Source organism: Merops nubicus, unplaced genomic scaffold, assembly GCF_000691845.1.
Source record: "Merops nubicus isolate BGI_N331 unplaced genomic scaffold, ASM69184v1 scaffold9957, whole genome shotgun sequence".
In the NCBI taxonomy this organism is placed as follows: Eukaryota; Metazoa; Chordata; class Aves; order Coraciiformes; family Meropidae; genus Merops; species Merops nubicus.
The window spans coordinates 19,082-45,700 of record NW_008618335.1 but is presented as its reverse complement, the minus strand read 5'-3'; the positions used below and the strand labels follow the sequence as shown (position 1 = coordinate 45,700).

Below are 26,619 nucleotides of genomic sequence, written 5' to 3'. Positions count from 1 at the left end.
TTCTTCTACTATATAAATAAAGTCCTTTAAAATGACAGTTTTGTTGAAAAAAGACAAGCATGTGAAAGTAACACTGTAAACCCCATGGTTTGTGGTGCAGGTACCTGGCAGACACATTTGTTGTGAAGGACACACATTCATTAACAAACGTCAATGGTGTTGTTCCAGTGATGTCTTCCCACTGGGCAGGGGTGGTTCCTCCTGAAATGACAGAGATTTAAAAAAACAATTAAACCAAGCAAGCCTGCAACTTTCTCACTGCTAAGAAGTATTCTACATTCTTCTGAGTTTTTGCTTGCTATGAAACCAGCAATAAACCCAGACACATCTTCTCCTTAGGCCTATGTTACATGTACAGTAGACGACAGCTGTCTGGATTCTCACCAGTCTATTCAGTGTTTCAGCCCTCTCTGTCACAGACGGTGCCAGCTTCCTCTGGCCCACGCAGCTGAAAACGTGCACACGATCTGTCACCCTGAAGCTGTGTGTTCAATTCCTTCTGTGTAGGTATGTCTTTGCCTCAGCTTTTTGTCAACAACGTCCAGTTGGTTTCCAGTTACCTTAAAATCACACTGAGCTCACAGGAAACAGAACTAGAAGTGTGCATTTCTAACGGCAGTTCCAAGTATTTCCAAACCCCATATGCAGAACTAACGGAAGAACCACACATAACTAGAGCTAAGTCAGAATGTGCGCCTGTCCCTCCCCTCAGATACAGCTGACTCATTAGAGCTCCATCTGACCACACAGCACAGTCCTCATGCAAACCTTACACCAAGTTGTATCTGGAAAGGAATACTAGTTTTCAGGAAATATCTCCTCTCTCCTTTTGGTAAATGAATTTCCCTTTGGAAGTTTTCTAGAGGATCCTTGCAGATTTACTGTGCCTCCAAAAACTGAACTCAAATTCCTCTTTATAGAGTAACTGTTCCTCGCAATTTAAATAGACATTGTTTCACTCTCTTGGAAATGCAGATACTTCTTCACTGATCAGATGTTGCTTCTGGCATTTCAGCAGCTATCTAAGACCTCTTTATCAAGAAATTACAGAAGCACCTTTTCCTGGGAATGACTCACTGGCACATCTCACATTAATGATGTGTAACTCATCTTACATTGGGTTGGTATTGGAAATCAACTTGCAAATTAAGGAAGATGTGAACTTCTAAAAAAATAAATCTGTACAGCTCATTTCTGCTTCAACTAATGAGACATCAATCACTTTGAATATAGCAAGTATAAAGTGTTTAATTCCAATATCTTCCTCTGAAGCATACTGCAACATTATGTGTGTACTACATACACTCAGGCAGAGGTAAGTTAATTCTCAAGAAACTAATTGCACAGAAAATGAAAAAAAAAAAAACAGAATCAGGCCAACTACAGTCTGTAGGCTGTTAGCAGTTAAGAGTCACCCAGGGCAGCTGCCCCAAGCTGGCTACAGGTGTGTCCCAGACCAGAAACATCTTCATCAGTATGAAAGGGCAAGTTTGGTAAGGAAGGGCTTTATCCTGCTCTTCCCTGTCCCTGGAGACACTCGCTTAGCATCCTGCTCCCTTGGAACACTTTTATCATGACTACTGTGCAGTCAGTGGGGTGAGTATAACTTTGTACACTTTATATTGGCATTACTTTTTCTGTTTCATTAAGTCCATTTTCATTTCAACCTGTGGGTCTCCACTCCTTTTCCTGATCCCTGTTCTCTGCTGGTGAGCAGTCTCTGGGTGAAAAAGCAGCTGCTGTATTTTAGTCCTGGATACAAGCTAAGCGTAGACAGGTTATGTTACACATCTCTTCTTATGCCAATTAAGAAACATTATTTCTGCTATTAAGTAATTGTTTGGAAAGTAGCTTATTTTCCCAGCCTCTCATCCCAGTCAGGTTTTCACCAAGCTTTCCATGTCTATAATCAGTTTAACATATTCAGCCCATGATGAGTGACAATTTCAAGATGGACGTGCAAAGCTCTAGTATTTGCATCCTACCTGTTATGCTGCACAGTAACCTCAAAGTGGGTGTGTCGCCTCCGTAACCATTCATGATCCCATCGCTGGAGGCCTTGGGGACAGGAATCGTCATTGTGATGGGTTTATGGAACTTCCTTCTCCTGGGCTCCAGCGTGACTATAGGACTGAAAGTGGCCTTGTTGCCCAAGATCTTCTTCGTAAGTTCGGTATGCATAGGTTGAGCCTTCCCAAAGCAAAAGACAAGAACAGAATAGTTACTTGTAACCTGTCTAAAAGACTAAACAGTGGGTCTATATATTGCCATTAAACCCTGAAGTTTTTACACTAAATGGAACAACTTCCCATGACAATCTGCAGCAAAGTCTCCTGGCCAAGGTAAGTTATGGGTACAAGGAACAGGAGGAGAGGATGGAGGCAGGGAAAGACTCCCCCTTCACCCCCCATTTCAGTAGTGAGTTGTTAGGCTGGTTTACTTAATGCTGGGAGTATGCACATTTGACCTAGTTATTACTGCACTTGTCTGGTGCCTTTCATAAGAAGTATCTAAGAAATGATTCTATGATCTAGGCTAATATCATCTTCACCACCAAAATTAGGTGCTTTTCCCTAGATCACACAGGCAGTTAACAGGCAGGAATCTGAATTAACTGCAATCCCCAAAGCCTTACCACTTGCTTTGAGTTCTGCACAGATCTTTTTTAAAATTATATTTATTAGAAGCATTCCAGACAACAAGATAAGTTGAATATCCTGGTTCTCCATTCAAATAAGGCAATTTTACATTTAAAAAAAGAAGCTGAGCCTTGTAATTGTTTCATTGCACCTGGAGGCCAACGCGAATTCGTTTGGTGAGAGCCCCTTCTGGGAAGACTGCCTGCACTTGAGGTACCACAGTGCTGCTCAGCACCCCTCCCTCGGGGCCGATCAGGTTGCTGTCCTGTTTGATCCGCGACACCACAGCGAAGTACTGAGGGAAATCCCGGGTGATGATGCGGCAAATACGTTTCTTCTCTAGCTCCTCTGGAGGGTCAAGCACTGAGGCCAAAAGAGGAGACAGTCAGAAGACATGAATTTCATAGAAACAATACAAAATGCATTCAATCTTTTCGTAGTTGAACTGCAATTTGCAGAAGTATTTTGTCTAGAAATCAAAGGGGAAAGGAAACATACCCCACTATTTCATGTTCAGCTGAAGTGAAGAAATCAAGGAAGGAACAGACAGACCAAACAGGGAACTGAAGGGAGCTTAAGACAGCAAACTTGGAACATGTTGCCAGCATCCCCAGAATCAGCAGGCAAACAAGCAAAGGGATTGGTCCCAGCACCCTTCTACTTCACATTTATGCTACGGCCTGGAGTAGTGTCAAGGACACTAAACTCCAAACCAAAATATCCGAGTATGAGTTCAGCTTTAAGCATGTGACTTGGATTGTTTACTTCTGTGTTGTTTTTCTTTCTTTTTAAAAAAGCCATCAAAATTAATAACAAATTCTGCAGATCCTAGGCAGCCTGAGGCCATTCTGTTCCTCAGAAAGCAAGAGAAGCCATGACTGACGTTTCCTCCCACGCACGTAGCGGCTTGGAAAGGATTAGTATGATAATTGTCTTGTTTGGGAAAGATGTTTCCTATGGAAGCTTTTTGCTTAACACTATGAAAAGGAGCAGGAGAAAACTTAAGTCCGGCATCTATTATCAGCTTTGTGATGGTAGATTGTCTAGTATCAGAAACTAGGGCAGACCAAACATGAGGTGCTAAACAGAATAAATGGTTACCCTGTTAAAGCAGTTATGGAAATAATGCAGGAGCAGAATAAAAAAAAAGTCACACTGGGTACCTTCATCCATCCCATTCAAGATCTCATTCAGTTCATCTTCTGTGTATTCACAGAAATGTTCCTTCCAGCTGTCCCCGTTCTCGCTGCGCAGGATCACCAGCTCTCTCTCTTTCCCACGCAGAGCAGCAAAATGAGGAATCTCCACAATCACAGGCCTGGTACAGCAACACAGCGCATTAAACGCACATGGGAGAGAGGGAGAAACAGGATTAACAGCAACTCTATTCCGTCTGCCACAAAGTGACCTGGAATTCTACCTGTTTCTCTGGAATACTTTGGCACAAGCCTAAACTAGTAGGTGACTAACACATTAGGTTCATACAGGGACTCAGTAAATGCTGAAGGACAGAATAAAAAGTGCATTCACCTCTTTCCACAGTGTGACTGATATAGTGAAGGATAACAGTGCTTAGCTAGAAATTTGGCAATTGTTTTACAAATTGATCAACTCATGCTCGTTTTAGTTGTCACTACTGTCTGGGTTAACCTGTGCAACTTCATTTCAAAGAGAATCTACTGTAACGTATATGAATAGTAGGACAAATTCTGATCTCGCTTATACTAGTGCAAATCAGAATAATTCCATTGCAATCAGTGAGCAATTGTGACCTGTGCCCATTTTACTTCACTGCAATTCTGCGTATTCCAATGAATTTATTCCTGATTTACACTGTGGGACAGATAAAGGAGGTCTGAGGAGGTGATCTGGGTTTCTATTTCAGTACAGGAGATAAGAATTTGCCTCATGGCCTCACAAACAGATATCAATATATATATCAGTGTATGTGTCCATATATATACACACACACATATACAACATATGTGTGTACATATATCTATATATATACATACTCTTAGAAATAAGAGAGAAAATACAAATATATTTGTATATACAATTCTCTAATTAGAGGACTTGCAGGTTGCCATGTGCATAGTAAATGTCATGTGTTGTACTATACTGGTGGTACCCAACATATAACTTATTGATTAATCAGTCCTTGATACAAAAAAGCATCGTGAATTTACAGTAGATTCCTTTTTCAGTCCAAATCCAGGTTGCTTTGCTACAGACATCAAGCACATAACTAAGATTTCATGCCAAAACAAAAATGAAGGCCACAGTACTTTAAGAAAAAGATACAAACATACCACCACCAAAACAAAACCACATACCACAAAGGTTGAAAAATGGTCCACTAAGGGTCGGGTATACAGAATTTCAAATGATAGAAAGGGACAGTATCATGGGCAGGATGACATAAAAAAATCATATTGCAGAAGGAGGAGAAGAATGGGGGAGGTCAGCATCCATCAATTTGTTTTAAGTCTCTCCTACCCAAGGAATTTGGTCCCAGGAGGCCCCAGCTGAAGGATTCGGCTGACCAAGCTTTCTCCCTCATTAAGTGGGGGAGGAGCCGTAGGCAGATGAAGTTTACTGAGTACATCCAAAGCAGCAGTGAAAGAAAGAACATAAATAAATTTTATGTATTTTTTTGTGCCAGAACGCTAGTGCCACTGTCTGGTCCACAGAGTGGAATTAGGCTGTACACCAAATAAGGTTCCATCCTAGCAGTGACAATTTGGTGATCAAAATTAGTTTTGTCAATTTAGGATTTTTTCTTGCTTATGGGAAGACGGTGGGAGTTTTGGCAGTGAACTCGAGGGGAACAGGATTTGGGCCTTAGAATGCAGCTCTGTAAACAATACAGTAATTTTCTGACCAAGAAAAATGCTTCTGGGAAAAGCACAAATATTGAGAATGAATAAAACAGTGTCTCTCAGGTAAGACATTCTCATTAGGTAGAGAAACCATTAAAAAGAAAATGGGAGACATACTTAAGGTCAATTTGTGTGTGACAAAGATAATGGGAAGACTCGATGTGACAGCACAGTATTTGCTCTGCTTTTTAGATTTCTTTCTGCTTCTCTTTAAAAGTGACCACCATATGGAAATAATAATTGGTACAAAGCATCTGATCAGGCAGCTTGTTTGCTGTGACTCGTGATAGTAAGAGGTGTCCTGTCTGTCAAAAGGAATTGTTGGCTTGCACTTATCATTGCATTCACAGTGTTTCAGAGCTGCTCTTCTTTTTACCAGATTAGAGCAACAGTGAAGAAGCCAAAACGTATATGTTCTCCTTTCACACTCCACAGATAAGGAGGTAAAATCTACCAATCAACCTTTTTTCTCTCACTAAACTCAATCTTTTAGAAAATGCACTAATGAAGATAGTGGCTCTGATGACCACTTGTTATAGGAATTTCAAGCAACAGATTTGTTTTGACATGGATTAAAAGTATTGTTCTTTACAGAGTCACTTGGTTTATAACTTCTGCATGAAGCTATATATTGTAATAGATGGGGTTCCTTCAATCATCCACGTTTGGATGCCACAGCTGGTAGGGAGAACAGTTGGTAAGACAAATTTTTTAAAAAAAAAAGTGTGGATAACTGCTGCTTTCAGCTGAAAATTGCTAAAACGAGCTCAGCAGCATACACAAATCTGATCTTTCTATGGGTTTTGCAGCATAGGACGAAAGAAATGGCTAAAAGATCCTATTGCTTAATTTAGCAATTTCAACCCCAGAAAAATCAAAGGCTTTGTGCTTCCCTGATAGTCCAAATTACTGGTAACACAACACAAGTCTCTATAATAAGCAGCTGTAACTTGCATTGTATATATAGCAGGCTTTACATTTGGGCTTTTAGATCAGTGCTGTGCTATTTGTGACTTATATACAGATTACTTAGAGTATGAATGTCTTTTTTGGGCCTCAAGGGGGGCTTTTCCCACCATAATATCACAACACTGAGTAAGTAATTCTATCCAAGGAAGCACATTAACCTCAGCCTAGTGGTTCAAATATCTGTTTTCAAAGGAAAAGGTAGAAAAGCTTTCTGACTTAACTAACAGCTGATTAGTATTTCACACGACCAGCCCATTACCACATGTTACCAACATCTCTTTCTGGTAAAGTCTTGTAAAAGGAACCATTTCAGTGCAACTTTGCGAAGAGATGAAAACAGACCAAGCGTTTTCCTGTAGCCTGTTTGGAACCCCTTACCCAAGGAACTGAGCGCCAGAAGGGCCAACTTCGATCAGGCGGCTGGCCAGCCCTTCTCCCTCCACCATGGGGGGCATGGTGGCCAGTCTGTGGCGTTTCACCAGCCGGCAGGTCACTCGCGTCGGAGCGGTGCACTTCCGCGGCGGGATGATGATGCGCAGTCCATTGTGCCTGCAGCCTCTCATGGCACCCCCACGAGCATCCACCATGAAACTAACTAGGAAGCTGAAAAAGCAGGGGAAAAAAAGAAAATTAGATACAAAAAGTGGCAAAATACCTTTGGTTATGTTCCACACAGGTAACAAACTATGTATGGAAATACAGCTCTTTCTCAAGAGGTAGTTAGAAAAAGCCTTTCTCCCATGTGAAGCACCAAATCATGCTAAGATCATTTATTATTTAAACTGAACACTGTTATCTAAGAGTTCTTCACAAGAAGTCTTATTTTACGGTGCTGCTGTTGCTAAAAATGCCAGCAGTCACTAAAATGTGAGCACACGTGTATGTACCTATTAGAGACAAAGTCACGTGCAAATATCACTACTCTGTACCTGCAAGTGCTCTTCAAATGCTGTACAAGCATTTCTTATTGAAGAAAATTATTTATGACTAAAGAATTTAAAGCCAATTCTGATTGGAGGGGTTGTTGGTTTTTTTTTAGGTTATCTATGTAATTTTCTAGTTACCCGATGAACTGTTAACTTCTCACAAGAAATGGGTTTGGATTTTAAAACAACCAAAAAATTTCCTTCTGGAACATGGGGATACAATTTGTAATTGCTCTACATCAATGGAGCTAGCACCTATTTATATAAAAGCCCAACATGTCATTATTGTTTGACAGCAGATTTTGGTGAGGTGACAATAGCTACAGTCATTGTGTAAGAGGTTCATTTATGGATTTGAGTTTTTCTGTTTTACTTTGCACAGCAATACAATGTACCAATGGAAAACTGCATCTATAGGGAATCCTCTTCTAGCACAAGGTAAATTATCTTATTTACTGCTTTTTCTTTAAAAGGGAGAAAAACATTTCATGGAATTTATTTTATGCCAAACTTTTTATAGTTCCATATATAACCAACAGTTAGATTTGGACAGATTTGTTACAAAGACTGGGGGCATTCTTGGACTTCAGGTTTTTTTCTGGTTTATGGCTTAGGATCATGCCTGATGTGGGATGGGATGTCAGGTTGCTGGAAATGAAAATAAGAGTACATGAGACAGAACAGTATCAGGCCTACTTCTAGCCACTAAAATAGAATCATCACATGGGGAGTCGCAGAAATGCTACTGAAGGACCTGCAATAGAGAAAAGCCCTTATAACATAAGGAACAAACAGGTATTTTTTCAGTGTCCTCTCGAGCGTTCTGTGCAACAAACGTTTTATCCATTCATTGTCCACACGGCTACAAGTAGTTCCACATGCTGCAAGAACACAACACTCGACACACCGTGCAAGCCAGAAAAATGGATGATGAAAAGGAGCCACAAGCGCCAGTCAGAAGCACACCATGCACCACGGATGCCAGTCGTTCCCACACATGCAGCTCCTATTCTACTGCCATTCATATACCTCTAGGCTTTGTTTAGTGTAAAAGTCTGGGCAGTACAACCATTATCTCATTCCTTAGAGGTTGGTGTTTCTGTGGTTTTAACAAGGGGGAAAAAAAGAAAATGAAAACATTTTACAGCTTTGATTTTTGGGGATCAAGAAAAATGGGAGCTTCCTTCATAAAATACATAAAGGTTACATTTTAAAGCACAGATGAAAGAAGAGCTTGACAGATACTAAATGCTCCATTGTTGCAGTAACGCTCTATGGCTTGCACTGCAATTTTCCTTTAACTGTATGAACTAGTGTTATCAGTGTGGTTCTGAATTGTTTCACAGAATCTGTCCAAGTCTCTATTATAATGGGTGTGTTAGAGGCAGTTAGTAACACTGAGTGCTGGAAGGAGAGTTTCACATTTTGATGCTAAAACTATGAGCAACAGAAATACTAACCCCACCATTACCAGAAGCTAGTGAGTGCTCTTACTGAATTAAACCAGCCTTCACATTTCTCATTGTATAAGCTGTCAGGAATACAATTTTTAGGATTCAACTATTTTCATTATTGACGTACTACTCAAGGTGGTACACTTTTCTGTTGCTTTTATTACGGTACTCTTTCTCCATGTAGTAATTCCTTTCAATTAAAAATGGAGTGTGGCCTTTGTGCCTAGTAAGCACTTGAGATGCAAAGGGATAGCTGTGGGTGTTCAGCTCTTCAAAGCTCCAACTCTTCCTCTCAGCTTAAGTTCACTGAATGCCCCTGGTGGGCCAGAGCTAAGTCTCTCAGTGCATCTCTCACAAGGTCTATCCCTGAAACCAACTATTGCTCCAGAGAGTGGAAGATCGGGTAAAATTAAGTATCACTGGGAGGTGGTCATCTTTGTAGATAACGACTAGGATAAAAATAGCTGTTTGTGTCATGAAGATGTAATGTATTTACTAAATAACAAGACACCATCTGGAGTGCTCGTCACAGTATATGGCAAAACCCAGATTTGATGTCACTGACACAGACCCGAGATGAACGGGGAGATTCCTGCAGGGTTTTGTGACTTCTGGAGGAGTCTGACAGCACTTAAGAGATTGCAAGTAACCTTCCACCCCTGGGCAGTAAACTCAGGCAAACGCAGCATAGTACGAGCACAGCGTAGGAAGATTAGTGCCTATTATCATACTGAATAGAGAGGAGCCAGTTCACAAAAGCAGCTATATACTACTACCAAACTTCAAGAGAACAAGTTTTGGAGAACTCACATGAATATAGTGCAAATGAAAGAAACTGTAGGGGAAAATTCCTCAGCTCCAGAGCTGTGGCATAAAAGTCTGGGAGGATCATACACTGATGGACTATTTGTAGAGCTGACACAACGTAAAAGTATGTTCTTTTTCACCATAACAGCCTGTTTATTTCCCAAACTTTTGCCACATTCTTTTTTTTTTAAACCCTTATTTAATCCTATTTCTTTTAATCCTTTTTCAAATTTGGCACATTCCACATAATTTTGGATAGGCAACAGAATCAAGCAAATAATTAATAATAAAGCATTTTCTGAATCACAGCAGCCTCTTTTTCTGCTTATTTCCTATGTGTTAGGGCATCTGGATGGTACTGATACTATTCCAGGACTGGAAAAGCTTTGCCCTTTTGAAGGACCACGTGTATCGATATATAACTAACTCATACAACACTAAATCATCACAGAAAAACATGCTCTCTGAAATGCACATTTAGGAAGGTGAAAAAAAATTTGTGTGACTAATATAAAGGAAACGTAAAATGCAAATTAATTATTTTGTTGCCCACACAGGCACACATCATTTTTCTTCTCCCTGATGTTTATTTTACCACATGTTGTCAAGTGACAAGAATGAGACAGGAAGAGATTGTACTCCAACAAAAAAACCTATTGGGAATAACTGGCTATCACTCATGATTAAGGCATCATTCTGGGAACTGGCACCTTTTCATTATAAATTCCTATCGTCAAAAAGAAAATAATGCCCAACACTGGCATGTGAACAAGCCTGACATCATATAGACTCCCTAATTTAGGGGGTGTAGGTGCTTTTCTTATTGCCTGCAGAGAGACAGTGCCTGGGATTGATTAAAAGGGATTCACATGAATCTGAAAGCTCTTACAGGTTATCACTAGAAGAAAGGACACATCCTGAAAAAAAAAAATTTAGGCCGATAAATATGCCTTACATGCAATTTCTTATAATTTTAAATATTAAAGAAAACATAGAAGAAACCAAATTAACTTCCAGGAAAAGTCCACATAGATATAATAGCTACAACTTTCAACTAGGGTTTAAAATGGCAAAATAGGAGAGAAAAAACCTCAGTAGGGATTAACTATAGGTAGGAAAAATGAGGCAAAACTGAGAAGAGGGAAACAGTATAAATAGGAGAAAACTTTTGTACAGCTGATAGCTAGGAAATCATTCTTGTGGAGGCATTTAAAACAAAGGTGGCCAAAGCAAGTGAACTGATGATCAAGCAATGCATCAAAGTTACACGTACTTTACATGGGCAAAAGTCTATTTCAGAGCATGTTTTAAATGTGCTTCCTATAATAACTATATATAGAGGAAGCATCTCTTTTTAGCACTGACTTCAGCTTATCTTGGCAATCCATGGCGAGAACTGAAATTTCCATTATGTGAGGATTCAAAATCAAGGCAGATTATGGGTTAAAGCAGCAAAGCAAAAAATTGTCTATCAAGGGTGACTATGGCAACAATGAGATGATCTTTCCCAGTACTAAGACAGCCGTTGAATAACTTAATTTTCTGCAAGTTTTGAAGGTGGAGTTAGAAACGAACCATGACACAGACACGTGAAGGTGGCAGCCTTGCCAACTGGACTGATCCCAAGCTTTCCTGAGGTGTAGCAAGGTGGCAGTCTGATATCACAGCCAAGTGAATGAAACAGATTAGGTCTAGGGAAACCACTGCCTTCTCTCTTAAAAGAGAACAAAGAGGAAACCAGAATTCTTTTTTTTTTTTTTTGAGAAAACATCAAGAACAAAAGCTTTTTTTTCTAGGAGTAAGTTATAGACTGCAGGAGAGTCTACAGATGCTTCTGTTAAATGCATAGTTAGCAGATACATCAAGCATCACCCATTCTCCTCTAATTTAGTAATACTCATTAATTAGAGAGGCCATTTAGTTACCTTTAATTTTACAGCAACTAAAACCTATATATTAGCCATATGAAAGGCACTGATATCAAGTAACATTGGCTACACCATCCTTCTGGTTGAGGACAAATATAAAAGGCCCCTAAATCTTTCAGGCTGTCCCTGTGCCTTCTACAGAAAGCAGAGCGAACAGCCATAGGTTTTCTAATGGCTCCACTTGAACAAAACACAGACAATATATATGCATTGGATTTATCCACCTTACAAAACTTTGTGCTGCATTTTCATGAAATATTTCTATTTCAGGGTTGAGCCTGACCTATTCGCTTTGCTGATTTTATTCATATGGACTTAAGTTGGTTTTATTCTTTATCTGTGCTCATCTGAAAGAGAATAGCAGGATGAACAAATAAAAAAGGGACGTGGCAGCACTGGGGGTGTATGAAAGAAGATCCTTATTGTGTGATTTGGGAAGAGCCACTGTTCTGTAAGTAGCTTTGCAGAAGAGTCCCAGCTTCAGCTGCCTGCGAACGCAAGCACGTTGGCACTCAGGTGCGCGCCTCGCTCTGCGGGACCGTTGGAGGAGCCATGCAAAGTGCACATCACCAAGTGTCCTTAGACAACAGGCAACAGCTGTCTGAACACACCAAACCAGAATAGGCAAAATCAGTGCACCACCACTTCCATACGCTCAGTTCAGGTAGGATTAGTCTTTCAAACCAGCTAGAGGCAGGCACACATGCTCTCATCAGGTAGCAGGAAACAATTAAAAGCTCTAGCAAGAGCACATCCATCGTAAACACATTTAAGAACTTTCTGCATCTTAATTTTTAAAAGAAACTGGGAAACAAGGAGATAGCAGCATTCAGTGTTAGTCGCATTGTGAAGACACAGAAACAAACAGTTGGGGTGCTTCTGCCACTGTCAAGTGTTCAACCGGAGAGAGAAAACTGGTAGTCTGAAGTTCAGAAAAAAGGCCTTGATCCAGCTCTTGCTGAAGTCAACAGCAAGTCATTCAACTACCTTGGTGCGCTTTCCATCAGGCTGCAACTGTGCCACATGTAAACGAGGCAAAATACACATTCCAGGAGGACAAAAAACATGATCCTACACAGGAAACCACTAGAGTATTAACATATGGTAACATTCTCTTTGTTGCCTTAGTCAGCTACAGAGAGATTGAGTGACATGACTTAAAAATATGAGTTTGTAGTTTGGGTTCTTATTTAACTACTTAATAATTTTGCTCAGATGAATATTTAGAGAAGATTTTCACCTTTGTACAGATAGGTTAAAGGAGATAAAGAGGTACTGGGCCAATAAGCACGCAGTTTGCCAAATGAAGATAATCTCCTTTGGGGTCCGTGCTCCTTCAGGTGTTCTGTGCAGGATGAAATGTGCCAGTGGTTCAACCAGTGATTAGCCATGGTGGCAGAAAAAAATACACATGGCATGAAAAATTAAAGCTACTGGATCTGTGCTGTTACTCTACTAGTTCCAATGTGGCAGCACAATTTGGAAAACATGGCCTAGGGAGTGGCTCTGCAATATTCTTTATCTAGACAAATGAGGTAAAAGGCCCACATTGTAATATAACAGCTGAAACTAAACCTGTCTATGGTGGTTTGTGGGGGATTATTTTTGGGGGCTTTTTTCCCTTGCCTTTTAGTAACATTAAACCATGCCACCAACAGTGAAAATGTATTATTAATTAAATCAATGGTTAAAGCAGTCTAGGAACATTTAAGGAGCTTTGTAAACATTTTTTTTGCAGTGGACTTGTGATGTGTCCAGCATTCTTTTCTTATAGAGGACACAGCAGATGGGAGAAAGCAGACAACACACGCTGTATAAGAAGAGAAACAGGGCCATGTGTTAACTGTCACTGCTAGTCAGTGTAGATGTGGGTTTTTTTCTCTTGGCTAACGTGCACTATCAAAACACTAAAGCACCGTGAAGTGAGGTAAGAGAGGATGATAAACAGGGTGGGTAAGAAGTGCAATGTTTTACAGAAAGAAAGTATGCAGAAGTTCACCTGCTGTTGTCATGATCAAGACATGGAGAAGAGCATCTGCAGTAGAATAGATGATTTAACATCAAAAAGGAAAAGAAAGGAACAAGAATGAGTTAAATGAAATACTGAAATATCAGAAAAAATGAAGCAGAGTTTTAAATTAAACACATGAAAGCATACATTTATATGCATCTTCATTACATGTGAGAAGGTAGGAGTGGAATGGAAAACAAGCCCCTGTAAACATCCTTGGTTACAACTACCGCAGCAGTAAAGTCAGAGAGATCTGGTTTCTCTACAGACATGCTCAAACTGGAAGTCAAGATCCCTAACATGTTCAGTTAGATCCTGAGCAAATCTGTCAGAACCAGATCAGGGGACATGCTGCTTGGTTTAGGTGTCCACATCTCAAATTTGGACCACGGTACATCAAAAGGTCAGGTATCTAAGGTAATTCTACCCAGTGTTTCTGGTCACACAATAAATCACCATTTTCTTTTCTTCAAGTTTCCTATCAACATATTCTGTCCTCCACTTTCTTCCCATTTCCTTCCAACATGTTTCTTGTCCTCCTTTTGTTCTGCACAACAGAATGACAAATTTCAAACTTTCATGACCTGTTTAGGCTCTTTGTAATGTGTCACATGGCCAGTTAGTTTTCTGATCTCACTTCTGATTTTCTATATCTCCATTGCCATCTTCTTCCAGATGTGGACAGCAATCTGCTGTCAGTGAAACACAGCTGCTGTTTTTCCTTAGTGCAACTTTCTGACTAAAGGTCATAAAGGCTACAGTGTAATTTGAAATAATTTAGAATTTCAGATTTTAGAAATGACTATCAGCTGGTCGCTGCCAGGTCCTGTTTCCATAACTATGTCCAGGAAATTAATCTCACATTGGGAAAACAATATTATGGACTCAAAACACAACTCTTGAAATATATTTTGTTTACCTTGTTAGCAAGGATCCAGCCTCCTTTTTTGCAGACATGCAGCTAAGAATAATAATTCACATTATTTGTCACAGTTTGAGCTGCCCACTCCCCTCATCCCTCTCCCTTTTTCACTGATGGAAGCAGCAACTTCCAGACAGGCAAGTTCGCTAACAATATCCCAACTGTTTAGTTTTGTCAGATACAAGAACTGATATACTTGGATCATCTATTAGTCAAACAGGGACTCTTTTGTCAAATTATATAAAAGAAATCAAAAACTTTTATTAAATAGATTTTATTTGAGCAAGTCAGAGCTGAAAATACTCTAGAGCTGCTACCTATCTTGCTCTAGAACACAAAAGCAAGTTAATATCAAAGCATGAAAGCAAAGCTCCTTCCTCACAGTGCCATGTTCCTAACAATATGTTGTATTTGCCTCTGTTATCTATCATACCTTTACATAGTTGTCAGTGAAGTTTCTAGAAATATAATCTACATGACTAAATTGTGGAAATTGTTTTCACTGTATCCCCAGAACCTAGGTATGAAAACATCATTTTGCACAGAATTTAACACTTTAGTGTCTTACATTAGGCCTTATCTTTACCATTCAAACTTAACTGCTGTGGGGGACAGACACGTAAGAATATGATACTGACAAGCAATGTCTAAATGCCGGAAATCTTTCTCTATAAATTTATCCTTTTGCTGGGGGTGTTGCACTGTGATCCACAGAAACACTTCGCTAATCTGGGAGATCAGCAAGAACCCAATGACATTTTGGGGTTACCCACTGAAGTAGTGCAGGGCAATAGTGTAATTTTCTTCTCAGATTCTACAGAATACAAAATTTCAATTGTCTCCACTGATTAATCTACTGTCAATACTTTGCTCGTGTTTCACTTTTAAAATAAGGTCTTACAAGTGAAACTCTATTAATTAATGTATTTTCCTAATAAAGAGATGCGAACAAGCTGCTCCCCAATAGTTTACAATACTTTAACAACTTGGACAAATCTAAGCAAGATTAAAACGAAGTGTTGTACAGTCTTTTCCAAAGGCTGACTAATCATTATGATAGGTTTCCCTATTACAATATTTAGTGGCAATTAGTTGCTATGTATAAAAAGAACATCATCATTTGTGTTAAATGTTACTGTTTCACAGAAGGCTGCAGAAAGCATTGCTCCTGTTAAAATCAGATATTCTTATCCTACCACTAGCACCCTGGTCATCCAAACACATCTAAATATGACTAATATTTTTTAAAAGAAAATCACAGAATGATTCCACATCCAAGAAATAAATGCCACTCTTCTAGAAAATATTTAATTCATCCTCTGCAATCACTGGAAAGACCTACCTTTCTGAAAGAGAAAAGTAATACCTACTTTGGAAAAAGTCTGTGAACTAGTGAGGGTTAGAATAAACCACCAAAACAATTCTAAGGCTTATGTACTGACATATATATAAACATATACATGCTGTACACATTAAGCATTTACATTGAAGTTGTTAGTTTTAGAGCTCAAGAAAAGCAAACCTAAACAACACTAGTCATAGCCAAGTTTCCTGCTACCAGCTAACAAACAAACATCTCCTGTATGTCACAAATGAGTCAATCTGCAAGTGCAGTTACGACAGTATTATTCCTCTTCTCCACCAGGACTGCCTGTCATTCCAAATGGGACTTCAGTGGTTTTTGGAAAGATAGAACTGTAAAGTTGGTTTCAAACTCATTTGAGATTAACAAAAAAACCCCGTTCTTTCTCCTTGTGACATGCAGCCGTGCTGCACACAGCACAGCTCCCCAGCAATGAAATGCTTTTTTCATTACCTCAGTTTCTTATGGATTCATCTGTATACGCCTCATCAAATCTCACAGCAGAGCAAAAGTGTAGAATTCAGTGTAAAGAAAAAATCACTCTTACAGATTTTTATGCCAACCAGTGTAAGATTTTAAGTATGAATTTGGCTGTGCCTACATTTTGACCTCTCTTGCTCTGTTTCAGTGAGTCTGCCTAATTGCAAATGCTTACAAAGAGTCAGTAGTGAGAATACATGAACATAGTGGCCAAATCTGTGTCATGTATGTGAGGTTTAGCTTGCTTGTCTATTACATGCTTTGTGTAATTTAAAATCCTTGGTTTCTTGTTTTTGTAATCATGACAAACACTGGATTTGGTGCTTACCTAAACCACTTCACTAGCATAGGAAGTACTGACCAGCTGGAGCAATTAGGTTCTTGGTCTCAATTATTTCTAACTTTTAAAAGGCACTGTATTTATTTCTCCATGAAGTTCACACAAATGCATGTGTGGATGTGTCAATTAGCTCATTCATGCCCCTTGAACTTGACTGAAAGCTCACTGACTTGCAGTCTTAATACTCAGGCTTGCTTGCTTGTCAGGAGTTAAGAGATCATAACAACTTATTGACAGATCTAAGAGGCAGTGGATTAAAATATAACTCCTAGTTAAGCATTAGTGAAGCTGCAGGTATTCTGTTGCTGTTTTTTTTTTTAAGTATAATGCTAATGATACACTCACCCTGAATGAATAGGGCTGGAAGAAAGAGCCACATTGTCCAAGTTTTCAGGACCCCAGCTTAAGCGATATGAATTCCTTTCAGCTTCTTTGGCCAGAGTTGTTACCTTGGTAAGCAAAAAACCCTCTTTTTTACTACAGTAAAACCAATTAATCAACCAAACAATAAGATGATGTATTTTGCATAGTACTGCCTAAAGTGCTTGAACATTTTTTAAAAAGAAAACAAAGGAGTAATAATGGCATTAAGATATTAGAAACCCCTTATTGTAACATTCTGTGCTTGCTCAAAGTAATCACATTAGTAGGCCCAGTGAATGAATACTGTGATTTACCAAAGTGGCATTTCCTAAACCTGTTGTTTTTTTTAACTACGAGCATGTCAGGATAGTATCTTTGAGGACAATGGCCTGAGAGTTCATTAGATCAGCTGAATATTTAACCCGATGGCTGTTAGCATCATTGAAAAATCAGTTAAAATGGAGACCATTAAAAAGACAGTCCCTATGCTATACTCACACAGCTTATACATTTATTTTTTAATAGAGTTTAATATTGCACAGCATAACATGCCATTATAGGTCAATGAAAATTAGGGAGACTTCTATTAAAACGAACAAAGCAGCATCCATGACATGTAGCTGGACTCTAATCTTTTCATATTTCCGTATTTATCCAACCAACAATCAACCTTGGGAGACGTTGCTTACCTGCTGGCTGGGGATGACAACCGTGTCGTCGATCATGGCACTGTCCCTCAGGTAGGAGGCATGGCTCAGCGTGTGGGACCTGTCTGAACTGAAGGATCGCAGGCTGGTAGGTTGGTGGGATGCCATAGCAATGTATCAGCAGTACAGATGATGTTGGAAAGGTGTCATGACAGATCGAGTGGGAGAATGAAAAAAGCGTGCTATTAACAATACGATGCAGCTTCCAGGGGGAGCAGATCACAGTCACGGGGGGGAAAACAGAGCTTTACAAATCTGTGTGGTGCTGCCTTTCTGACCAAGAGCCACAAAGGCTTTTGACTGAATTCTTTGCTTCAAAATGCAGAACCCAGATATTAATCTAGATGACAGTTTCATTTATACTCACAAGTACTTCATACTTGGCTTTGTGGCATCGTAGTTTCCTTATAATAAAGGGCATGAATTTCTTTAAGTAATATTCTTTGCAGAAGTTCTTTCTCCTGCTATGTCACACAAGCAAACAACTATGGCAAACCAAAATGTTAGTATCTGAACAAAAGCTGAAATGACTTCAAGCTTTGTTATGATCTACTCTCTCTCCTCAAAACTATAAAGAAGCAAACTTGATATTGTCCCCTGGAAGGTACACACAGCAAGGTGAATTGTGGCCAGCCGCAAGCTCCTGTGTACAACACAATTGTTCCTCCAAATGCCAACAGCATCTTTAGAGGGGCCATCCAAATGTGAGCACTCGTTTCTCTGTAAGTACGCACAGCTCTACAGAAAACTGGTTGCTGTAGCAATGAGAGATGCAAGGCAGTAAATAAGCTGCTTCTAAGCACTCGCTCAGAATGTAACTGCAGTATCCACTAGTAAAAAGCAAAAAACAAAAGACAAATAATACACCACAGAAGGACATACTGAAGTAAATGGGGTTTCTGCTACCAAATAGCACTAGTTTTGTGCTTTAGATCTTTGCTAGCAGCAGTATTACAATAGTGATTTGTAAAACCAGATCAAGCACCTCCAGATGCTGTACGTGTACTCTGATGTTGTGTTGTATCTTGAGGAACACAGTACGTAGAGCTGAAGGAGCAGTTTTCTTTTCATGGCTTACACATCCATGAGTTGCACTCGTAATGACCAACACACTGGATCAGAACAATAGGCCATTTCTCTAGCTACACAGATTTTTAGGGGATAATTAATTTCCAGCAGTTAGCAACAAAAAGGTCATGTGTACATTATGGACACAACAGTCAAATGCTTTAAATGCAGATCTCATTGGAAATCCAATTTTACCATCCAATTCAGACTAATCAGCATTTTTTAACAATAGCTACATTCACAGAAAAATGATTTTGTTCCATTTTTAGAAGGAAATAGTTATTTGCTTATTTTTATTAGAAACATATGGCACTGAAGAATAATCAATGCTATTGATCATTGACTTCTTATACCAATGGCCTGTTCAGCATACTGCATGCATTGTCCAAAACTGAAAGCAAAGATAAATATTACACAAGTATCAGCCTTAGGAAAGTCTTTAGAACAAAACACAAACCAACAATAAATCATCTCTCTTACATGTCATGCAATGTCTTTCACCCAGACAGGTGGAAGAGGTGAAATATGTATGGCTGGTATTATTGGAATTAGGCATTTCTGGAATAAAATTCTGATTCCATTAAAACAACCAACAAAGCTTCAATAGAATTTCACTCTAACTTTCTGCATATAACAATTCAGAAAAAAATTATGAAAGGGAATCTTGACTGAAAGGTATTTTGATTAAACATTTTCATGTGAATTGGGTAGGCAGAGTACACCTTGCTTGTTCATAACAAGAGGACTTCAGTGAACGTTCTTTGGTTGAAAAATAAGCCTCAGTAGCAGACCCCATTTGCTATCATTATCCTTTATTTGTTTCCACACTTGACACTTTTGGAACTGCTTTGCTGCGCCATGCAATGCTTCTAAGAGGTTCACCATCCAAGCTGTAGATTCTGCTAGTCATGTCATGATGTCCTGTCCTGGACAGACACTGAATGAAACAAAGTATGTACTAGATCTGGCTGGTTATTGGTAGGGCGGTTTTGTCCATATTCTCCTGCAAGTACCTGGCCCTGCTGTTACCACCACTACCTACAGCCCAGCCCACAGCCAATGTGCAGTGCCTGCATGTGAGCTCCAGAAAATACCCAACACGTTGAGGGCATGGACTTTATCTAGAGGCAGGTATGCACAAGCGTGGCAGAGGTCTGCAATAACTGACAAGTTTACATTTCCTACGCTGCATCTCTGTGCTGTACCAGCTAAATGAAGAGCAAACCAGTAGTTGAAGAGTCTATCCTGTGCTTCTGAGGCTTAGAAAGAAGGGCACTGAGAAACAACAGTCCAGCTATGGAAGTGTAGTGGCACTGAACAGAACTTACTGCTTATTATTTTAATAAGTCTTCACGGATCCTGTAAAAAAACCCCAAACCTAAATCACAGAGAAAAAAATAGTGTCTAAATACAGAATCTTTCCACATCTGTTTTGTAAATCTTAACTCACAAGGCTTGTGGGGTCAGTAGCACTCTGCCCAGCCTCAGAGACTGAGCTGTGGAACCCAGGAACACTACAAAGCTCCTGAACATAAGTATGTGTCTTGCCTGTGTCGGGTGATGCACAGGCACATATCACTCACCTCTTCTAAGCCCCGAATAAAGCCCAGGTGTATCCAGGAAGGAATTCCATTCTCTTTGGGTTTTATTCTACCACTGTTTCTCCACATAGAGAAGGAAGATGGCTGACCTTCTCAGCAGCATGGTGATGGAAGGACAACAACCAGCCGTTGCAACCTAGCGCAGCTTCCCTGATCCTTGCTAACATTATCTGTACAGGAACCAGGGAAGTTTCTGTGGGACAGTGCCTATCTCATACCTTGACCTTTCTGGACAGAGTACTGTTGGGTCAGTATTCACCACTACACATCTTACTTATTGGAGACTATAACCCTCTCCAACAGCAGCAGCATTCATTTGGTTCTCCAAAGCAACTTTCCAGCATACAGCAGGCCTCCACAATGGATGAGCAGAGACAGGTGCCATAAAAGGACATACAGAGACAACATGTTTCCATGCTATGTAATACATACCTGGGCATGGTGCTAACGAAAGCGTATGAAAAAGAATGAGGGCGAGAGAGAAATAACACAAATAGGGAAGATGGTTACAAAAGAAAAAAAAAGTTTTAAAATCAAATTGTTTAATGCATAAGATTACATGAGTCTAGACTGCTATATACTATTTTGCTTTAGTAAATTTCTTAAAAAAACAGTGTCAGTATAATGCAATGAAAATCACATTAAAGCAAAGGCAAAATAATATAAGCAGTCTCTGTGGAAAACCTTACCATCAGTAACCTGACAGTGATGGAATATGAGACTATGGAGTTACAAAGATGTACTTTTTTCTTTCTTTCTTTCTCCCTTTATAATTTTACTTCACTTCAATATAATCATTCAGGACGTGAAATAATTTTCATACAACACAAAATAAAACAATTATATGCCAGCCAAAATACACTGAAATCCACTGCTGGTATTTAGAAACTAAAATATTCTACACGGGAGCAGAAACTGGCTCAACACTTGCCTGCACAACTGTTTCTATAAAACATCTTAAAATTTAAAAAGTAAAATCTTTATTAGCACTGAAAGTGCATGATAAAAGGTTTTGATTTTCAAGCATTCTGATGTAGTTACAAAACACCCTCTGTGACTTAGAAAGCCACACAGTCACTTTATTTGCACTGGATTCACTGGAGCAGTCTGAAAAACACTAAAGACTCCAAGCTTGTAAGACCTGAATGATGTGGGATTTACACATGCTGTGAGGCAAACCAAACTGCTTCCTGACGTCTTTTGTTTCAGGAGCAATTCAGAGCCTACTGAAGTAAACAGAATGGATCCTACTGATTTCACTGAGCTTCAGAAATGCTGTGAGAATAACAATCAAGACTGGAAATGAGGGAGGTTGAAAACCCCCTTTGTTGCCAAAATCTCAAATTTTGTTTTTCCCCTTGTAGTGAATCCCAATTCTAAAGGCACTAAGTGTGGAGAGGTTACTGGTTTACACTAGACAGTGTCATTTTCAGAGAGGAATGCCTGGATAGCCTATTCTAAACTACAGCTGTGGGTATCCCTCTACCAGTCTGAGTCTACACTTACACTCACGGGTAAAGGTTCTCATTCTGAAAGGGGAACTCTGTATTTTTTGTATAGTGACATTCTCTAAAATAAAATTTAAAAAAGATAAAAGCTACAGGCACTTTTATACCACAAATACATCTAGGCTTAAGTTCAATGTGTTAGATACAAGCAAATCAGTAAGTTTTGTGGACTGAATGCACGTTCTTTGTTCTTTATTTACAACATATAGACTCTGCTATCCCAGTAGAAGGAAAATTATTCTCTTTCCTGATAATTCAACCATGATGAAACAGGAAGAGTCAGGTGCTTGCTGACAATATACTCACTGTGAATTCAGTGTGGAATGACCCAAGTCCATTGCTCCTTATATCTATAGCCAGCAAACTACGCAAAAAAGTCAGCTCATCTGATGTTAGAACACCCTGTCCGCCTACCCACCTGTGCCCTGAGCCTGAGCAGGAGGAGATGGGGCTGTTCCTAAGCCCTTTCCATAGACAGCCAGACTCATCTCCCTTTGCCTGACCACAAAGACAATAAACCAAGCGATGCCTTCTGAAGAACCAAGTAAGAATCCCAAATTCTTCACTAGACACTGACTTCAGGATTAGTGCCAAATACATTCACTTCTGGACTGGTCGGGAAGTATTCCTCCTGACCACACTTTCCTCATATCAAGTGTTCAAGTACTTTGAGTTAAAGACCCTGAGAAATGGATTTCAAACATTTATAACAAAATGTGTTCAGAATTATTGTAAGAAAAGATACATATTCCAGCAAATACCTGTCAGATCGTCCTCCTTCTAAGCTGTACCTTAGGTAGTTCATACCATCTAAGAATTGGCTGCTTGGTAAAGAGTCATCTCCTAGTTCTCTGAGGTCTTCTGGCCTAAGGTACTCTCCTCCATCTCCTGTCATTGTGTCATCACCTTTAAACCAATCACAGAAGGAACAGAGATAAGCACACATGTGAGACTGGTTTCACTGACAAGTTGGGATGTAACAGCTGGATGGCACGATAAACAGGAAGGCATTTTCCACTCAGGAGACACTGCAAACCACAAGCAATTAATATATTTAATGAAACTGGCACATCAAGCAAGATATAACCCCCCGCCCCCCAAATAATATTGAAATCAAGGTGATTAATCAATTAGATTTCATCTCATTTTTGCTGTTGCACATACTGGTAAGGGGCAGATTTCTTTTCTACTCTCTGAAGTGTGGTCTCTCTGTTCCTTTATCAATCGTAGCTCTCTGGTCACAGCTATTCTGTATCACAGCCTGATAGTTTATGATGAAGTACAGCAGCTTACTTGACTGTAAGCTCTGTGTTTTCAGCTGAAAACATGTTTTCTGTGGCCTTATGCCTGACAGTTGCAAATCTTAATTTAAACTCTCCATTGTCCAAACTCCACATTTCACCCACATTCCAACATCCTTCTGTGATCAGCAAAAAAAACTTATTTTTATAACACGGCAATATTCAGAAACTGGAAATAAGCTCACATGTATAGATGGTAATGATCATTAATTAGGAAAGCAATTAATAATGAATCAAAGCCTAAACGATCATTGGTTACCTGACATAGTAACCTTTGCGCATATACTCTGAATAACAGGGTTTAATAGTTCAGGGTTTTTTTAGGTCCAAAATCATTTTCCCCAGGAAATTCTGCCTATATGAAGTCACAGTTTGCTTTTCCCCAGCAGACTAACAAAACAGATTCCATTGCCAAGCAACATGTAGATGTTTCTTTTTATTTCCCTTTGCCACAGGCTTTCTGTCCATGGTTTCTGCCTGGAGATTTCAGTCACTTTCCCAATGGTTCGTTATTGCTGCATGAGCCTGCTGGAGGCTTGGTGTGACCCACAGAACTGCACAACATGACACTAGGCCAACACTTTCAAAATTTCTCATTTTCTAAGCTGCACCAGTAAACATTGAGAACCTGAGACTCAGTTACATGAAGGAGACTGCAACTGTTACCCAGCAACAGTGTTCAGGGGGTACACCCTGCAGCTGCAGCAGTTCACCCCAATATGCTGTGAAACATGGAGGATTGTAAAGGTTAGGTAGGCAGTATCCATGCTGGTACAAAGAGAATTAATTTGGGCATCAGGACAGTTGCCATTTCTATGATTTAAAGTCTTAATAAAGTAAAATTGCAAGAACCAATTATTGTTAGTGCTGTTATTTCTGGCAGAGCATCTTCCCCCTCCCCACAAAATGTTACTGGCATTACAAGCTATAGGAGTGGTGCCCACTACTAAAGGAAGAAATATTCATATTCATTTTCATGAAACAAATCAAGCAAGTTCTTCTAGCCTGATGTTTCAGCTAACAAATAATTTATAATTTGTCATCTAAAACTAAGTAACTTTTTTGCATGCACAAATATTATATGTAACAACAAGGGCTAAATCTTTTCAGTATAACAACAAAAGCTCTTGAAAATTCCATCTGCCCACATGAAGAGGGAGAAACTGGGCACAGTTTCACAGAAAACACTAAAATGCATTTAATCATTGCATGTTTCCTGTCTTCTGACAGATGATGCCTCCTGTTTCCTGGGAATGTCACATTAAAAAGCACGGGGCTTAGTGAAAACTTGGAAGATATTAAGGCAATGCTGTTAATCAAACAGAAAAAGGAATTTCAAGTTGTATTTCAAATAAACTAGATACTTATAATTACACCAGACATTCCATCTCTAAGAGAAACAAAGGCAAAAGCTTCACCACTTTCATCACACCCACATCTTTTAAAAACAAAATTTGAACTTTACACTAAATTCAGCTTTGGCCTCTCATCCAAGAGGTGTCAGTAATGTCTCTAAGTCACACTAGCTGTTCATTGAACATCTGCAAACAGTCACACGATGATCCGTGAGTATTCCACGCTGTCTCCAGAACCTCAATCTGTTGGTAACACAGCTCACTTGCTCGCACTCTGGTCTGGAGTGAACTGGAGGTTAACAAGGGCTCATTCGTCCTGCCAGTGTCACTGCGTTGTCAGTACAAGAGCTAAGACAGCTACCCGCTATCGCTGAGGCTCACTCACTGCAAACATACCCCGACACGTTACCCGCTGAGGAGGAATCGCATGCTCAGCTGGTCAGGGGCTTCTTGACACAGCAAATCCTACCAGACGGTAGTTTTGTGGTGGAACAAGGAATTGCCCTTTTTAATCATGCTAGAAACAATTCATCTGCCATCACACTCCCCATCAAATCCAAGACAGTGATGTTTTCATCACTTACTAAGCAGTTTGTGACAAATACAGCCCTTGACATTGATGCTCCATGATTTGCAGTGGCTATCAATGAACTTTTGGATGGATTTCAGTGAGTCACTCAGTGCTTTATCTTCTGTGTACCTGAAAGGACACTTTCCTTTCTTCAGTGATACCAGCAGACTTTCGGAGGTTTGCTTGACAGGGGCGACCACACTGCAGAACACTGCATGACCTTGCACTGTGCCCGAATCAGTTAAAGCATTCCGTTCAGCCTTGGCCTCATTGCTGCTACTGCCTGTCTCCCAAATATCTGCCAAAATTTCGTCCAAATGTGCATTTCTGAATAAATAATCTAGGGAAGGTTTGAAAGGAAATAAAATGCACTAGAAGGAAGTATCAATTAACTGGACTCTCTTAAAAGAAACACTGGGATTTTACTAGTAAGGACACTGGAACAAAGTAAAAAAATAAATACAGCATAGATTTTTTTTTACAGGTTTGCAAGATGTGGTGTTCTTTCTTTTCTCCTCAGAAGAGGAAAGAGAACAAAAACAAAACAAAACAGAGAGCTCACCTGAGGCAAGATGATGGATACAAAGAGTGGGACTGGCAGGGGCCAGGTTGCGGGGACAAAGGGCCACAGAGATAGTGTAAGTTTATCAGGTTCCAGGCCAGTTCTTAGGAAAAAATGAGGAGGAGATATGGACCTACTAAACAATGTCCTGAAGTGTTTCTGTGAGGTGCTGGCTACCTACAAAAACTATTAAATAAGTGTCCTCTTCTTCAAAACTGGAGATCCAACACTTTGCAGAATTGGATCCAAGAGCAGTAAAGGAAGGATGAAAATTGAATGGAAAGGTGAAAAAGAGAGTATCAGAATGGGAAAATCAAATAACCTTCAGGATTTAAATGCTATGCTTCAGGCACGGAAGCTGTGCTACAAAAACTCACCATGGACAAGTGAAAATGGCATTGCTGGTTGTTAGGAGCACTTGCCACTTTCCACCCTGCTGCTTTGTGCTGTAGAGGCGCTCCAGCAAAACCAAACAGCTACTTCTCACTGACTCAGAAGACCCTGAGCCTTTAACAGCAGCAGCAGGACTATACTCCATTGCCAGTCACAGTCAAAGACACAGGTTTGTTTTCATAGTTTTCATTAAAACAGAACCAACCAACCAACTCACAAAAATCCACAACTAATTAAGTTTTTGCTCAAGTCAGCGATTTTCATATGACGACTCTCACTGGTCTGTTCCTCTTTATGTTTTATTTCTGCTTCCCCTGAACCCATAATACCCAAATAGAGCAATGGACCTCAGTTGCTCATTTCTAAGATACCTGCTCAGAGGAAGGGAGAGCACCTCGGCAGATCTGACTGTTTCATTAACGTTCCTAAAACAGAGCAGCTTTTTTTCCCCTGAATTTATCCTCTAATA

General features: G+C 39.7%; 1 protein-coding gene across 1 annotated transcript in view; it reads right to left on the bottom strand.

The window, feature by feature from the left end:
- Positions 1-26,619, bottom strand: part of ANK2 (ankyrin 2, neuronal) — a gene marked incomplete at its 5' end in the record, with an annotated part of 79,316 nt that overhangs the window by 35,430 nt on the left and 17,267 nt on the right. The window contains 8 exons of the mRNA XM_008943411.1: positions 105-201; positions 1,986-2,190; positions 2,791-3,002; positions 3,803-3,957; positions 6,869-7,093; positions 17,067-17,170; positions 17,774-17,876; positions 22,730-22,874. Of these exons, the coding sequence (XP_008941659.1) occupies positions 105-201; positions 1,986-2,190; positions 2,791-3,002; positions 3,803-3,957; positions 6,869-7,093; positions 17,067-17,170; positions 17,774-17,876; positions 22,730-22,874 (1,246 nt within the window). The remainder of the gene's footprint in view (positions 1-104; positions 202-1,985; positions 2,191-2,790; positions 3,003-3,802; positions 3,958-6,868; positions 7,094-17,066; positions 17,171-17,773; positions 17,877-22,729; positions 22,875-26,619) is intronic.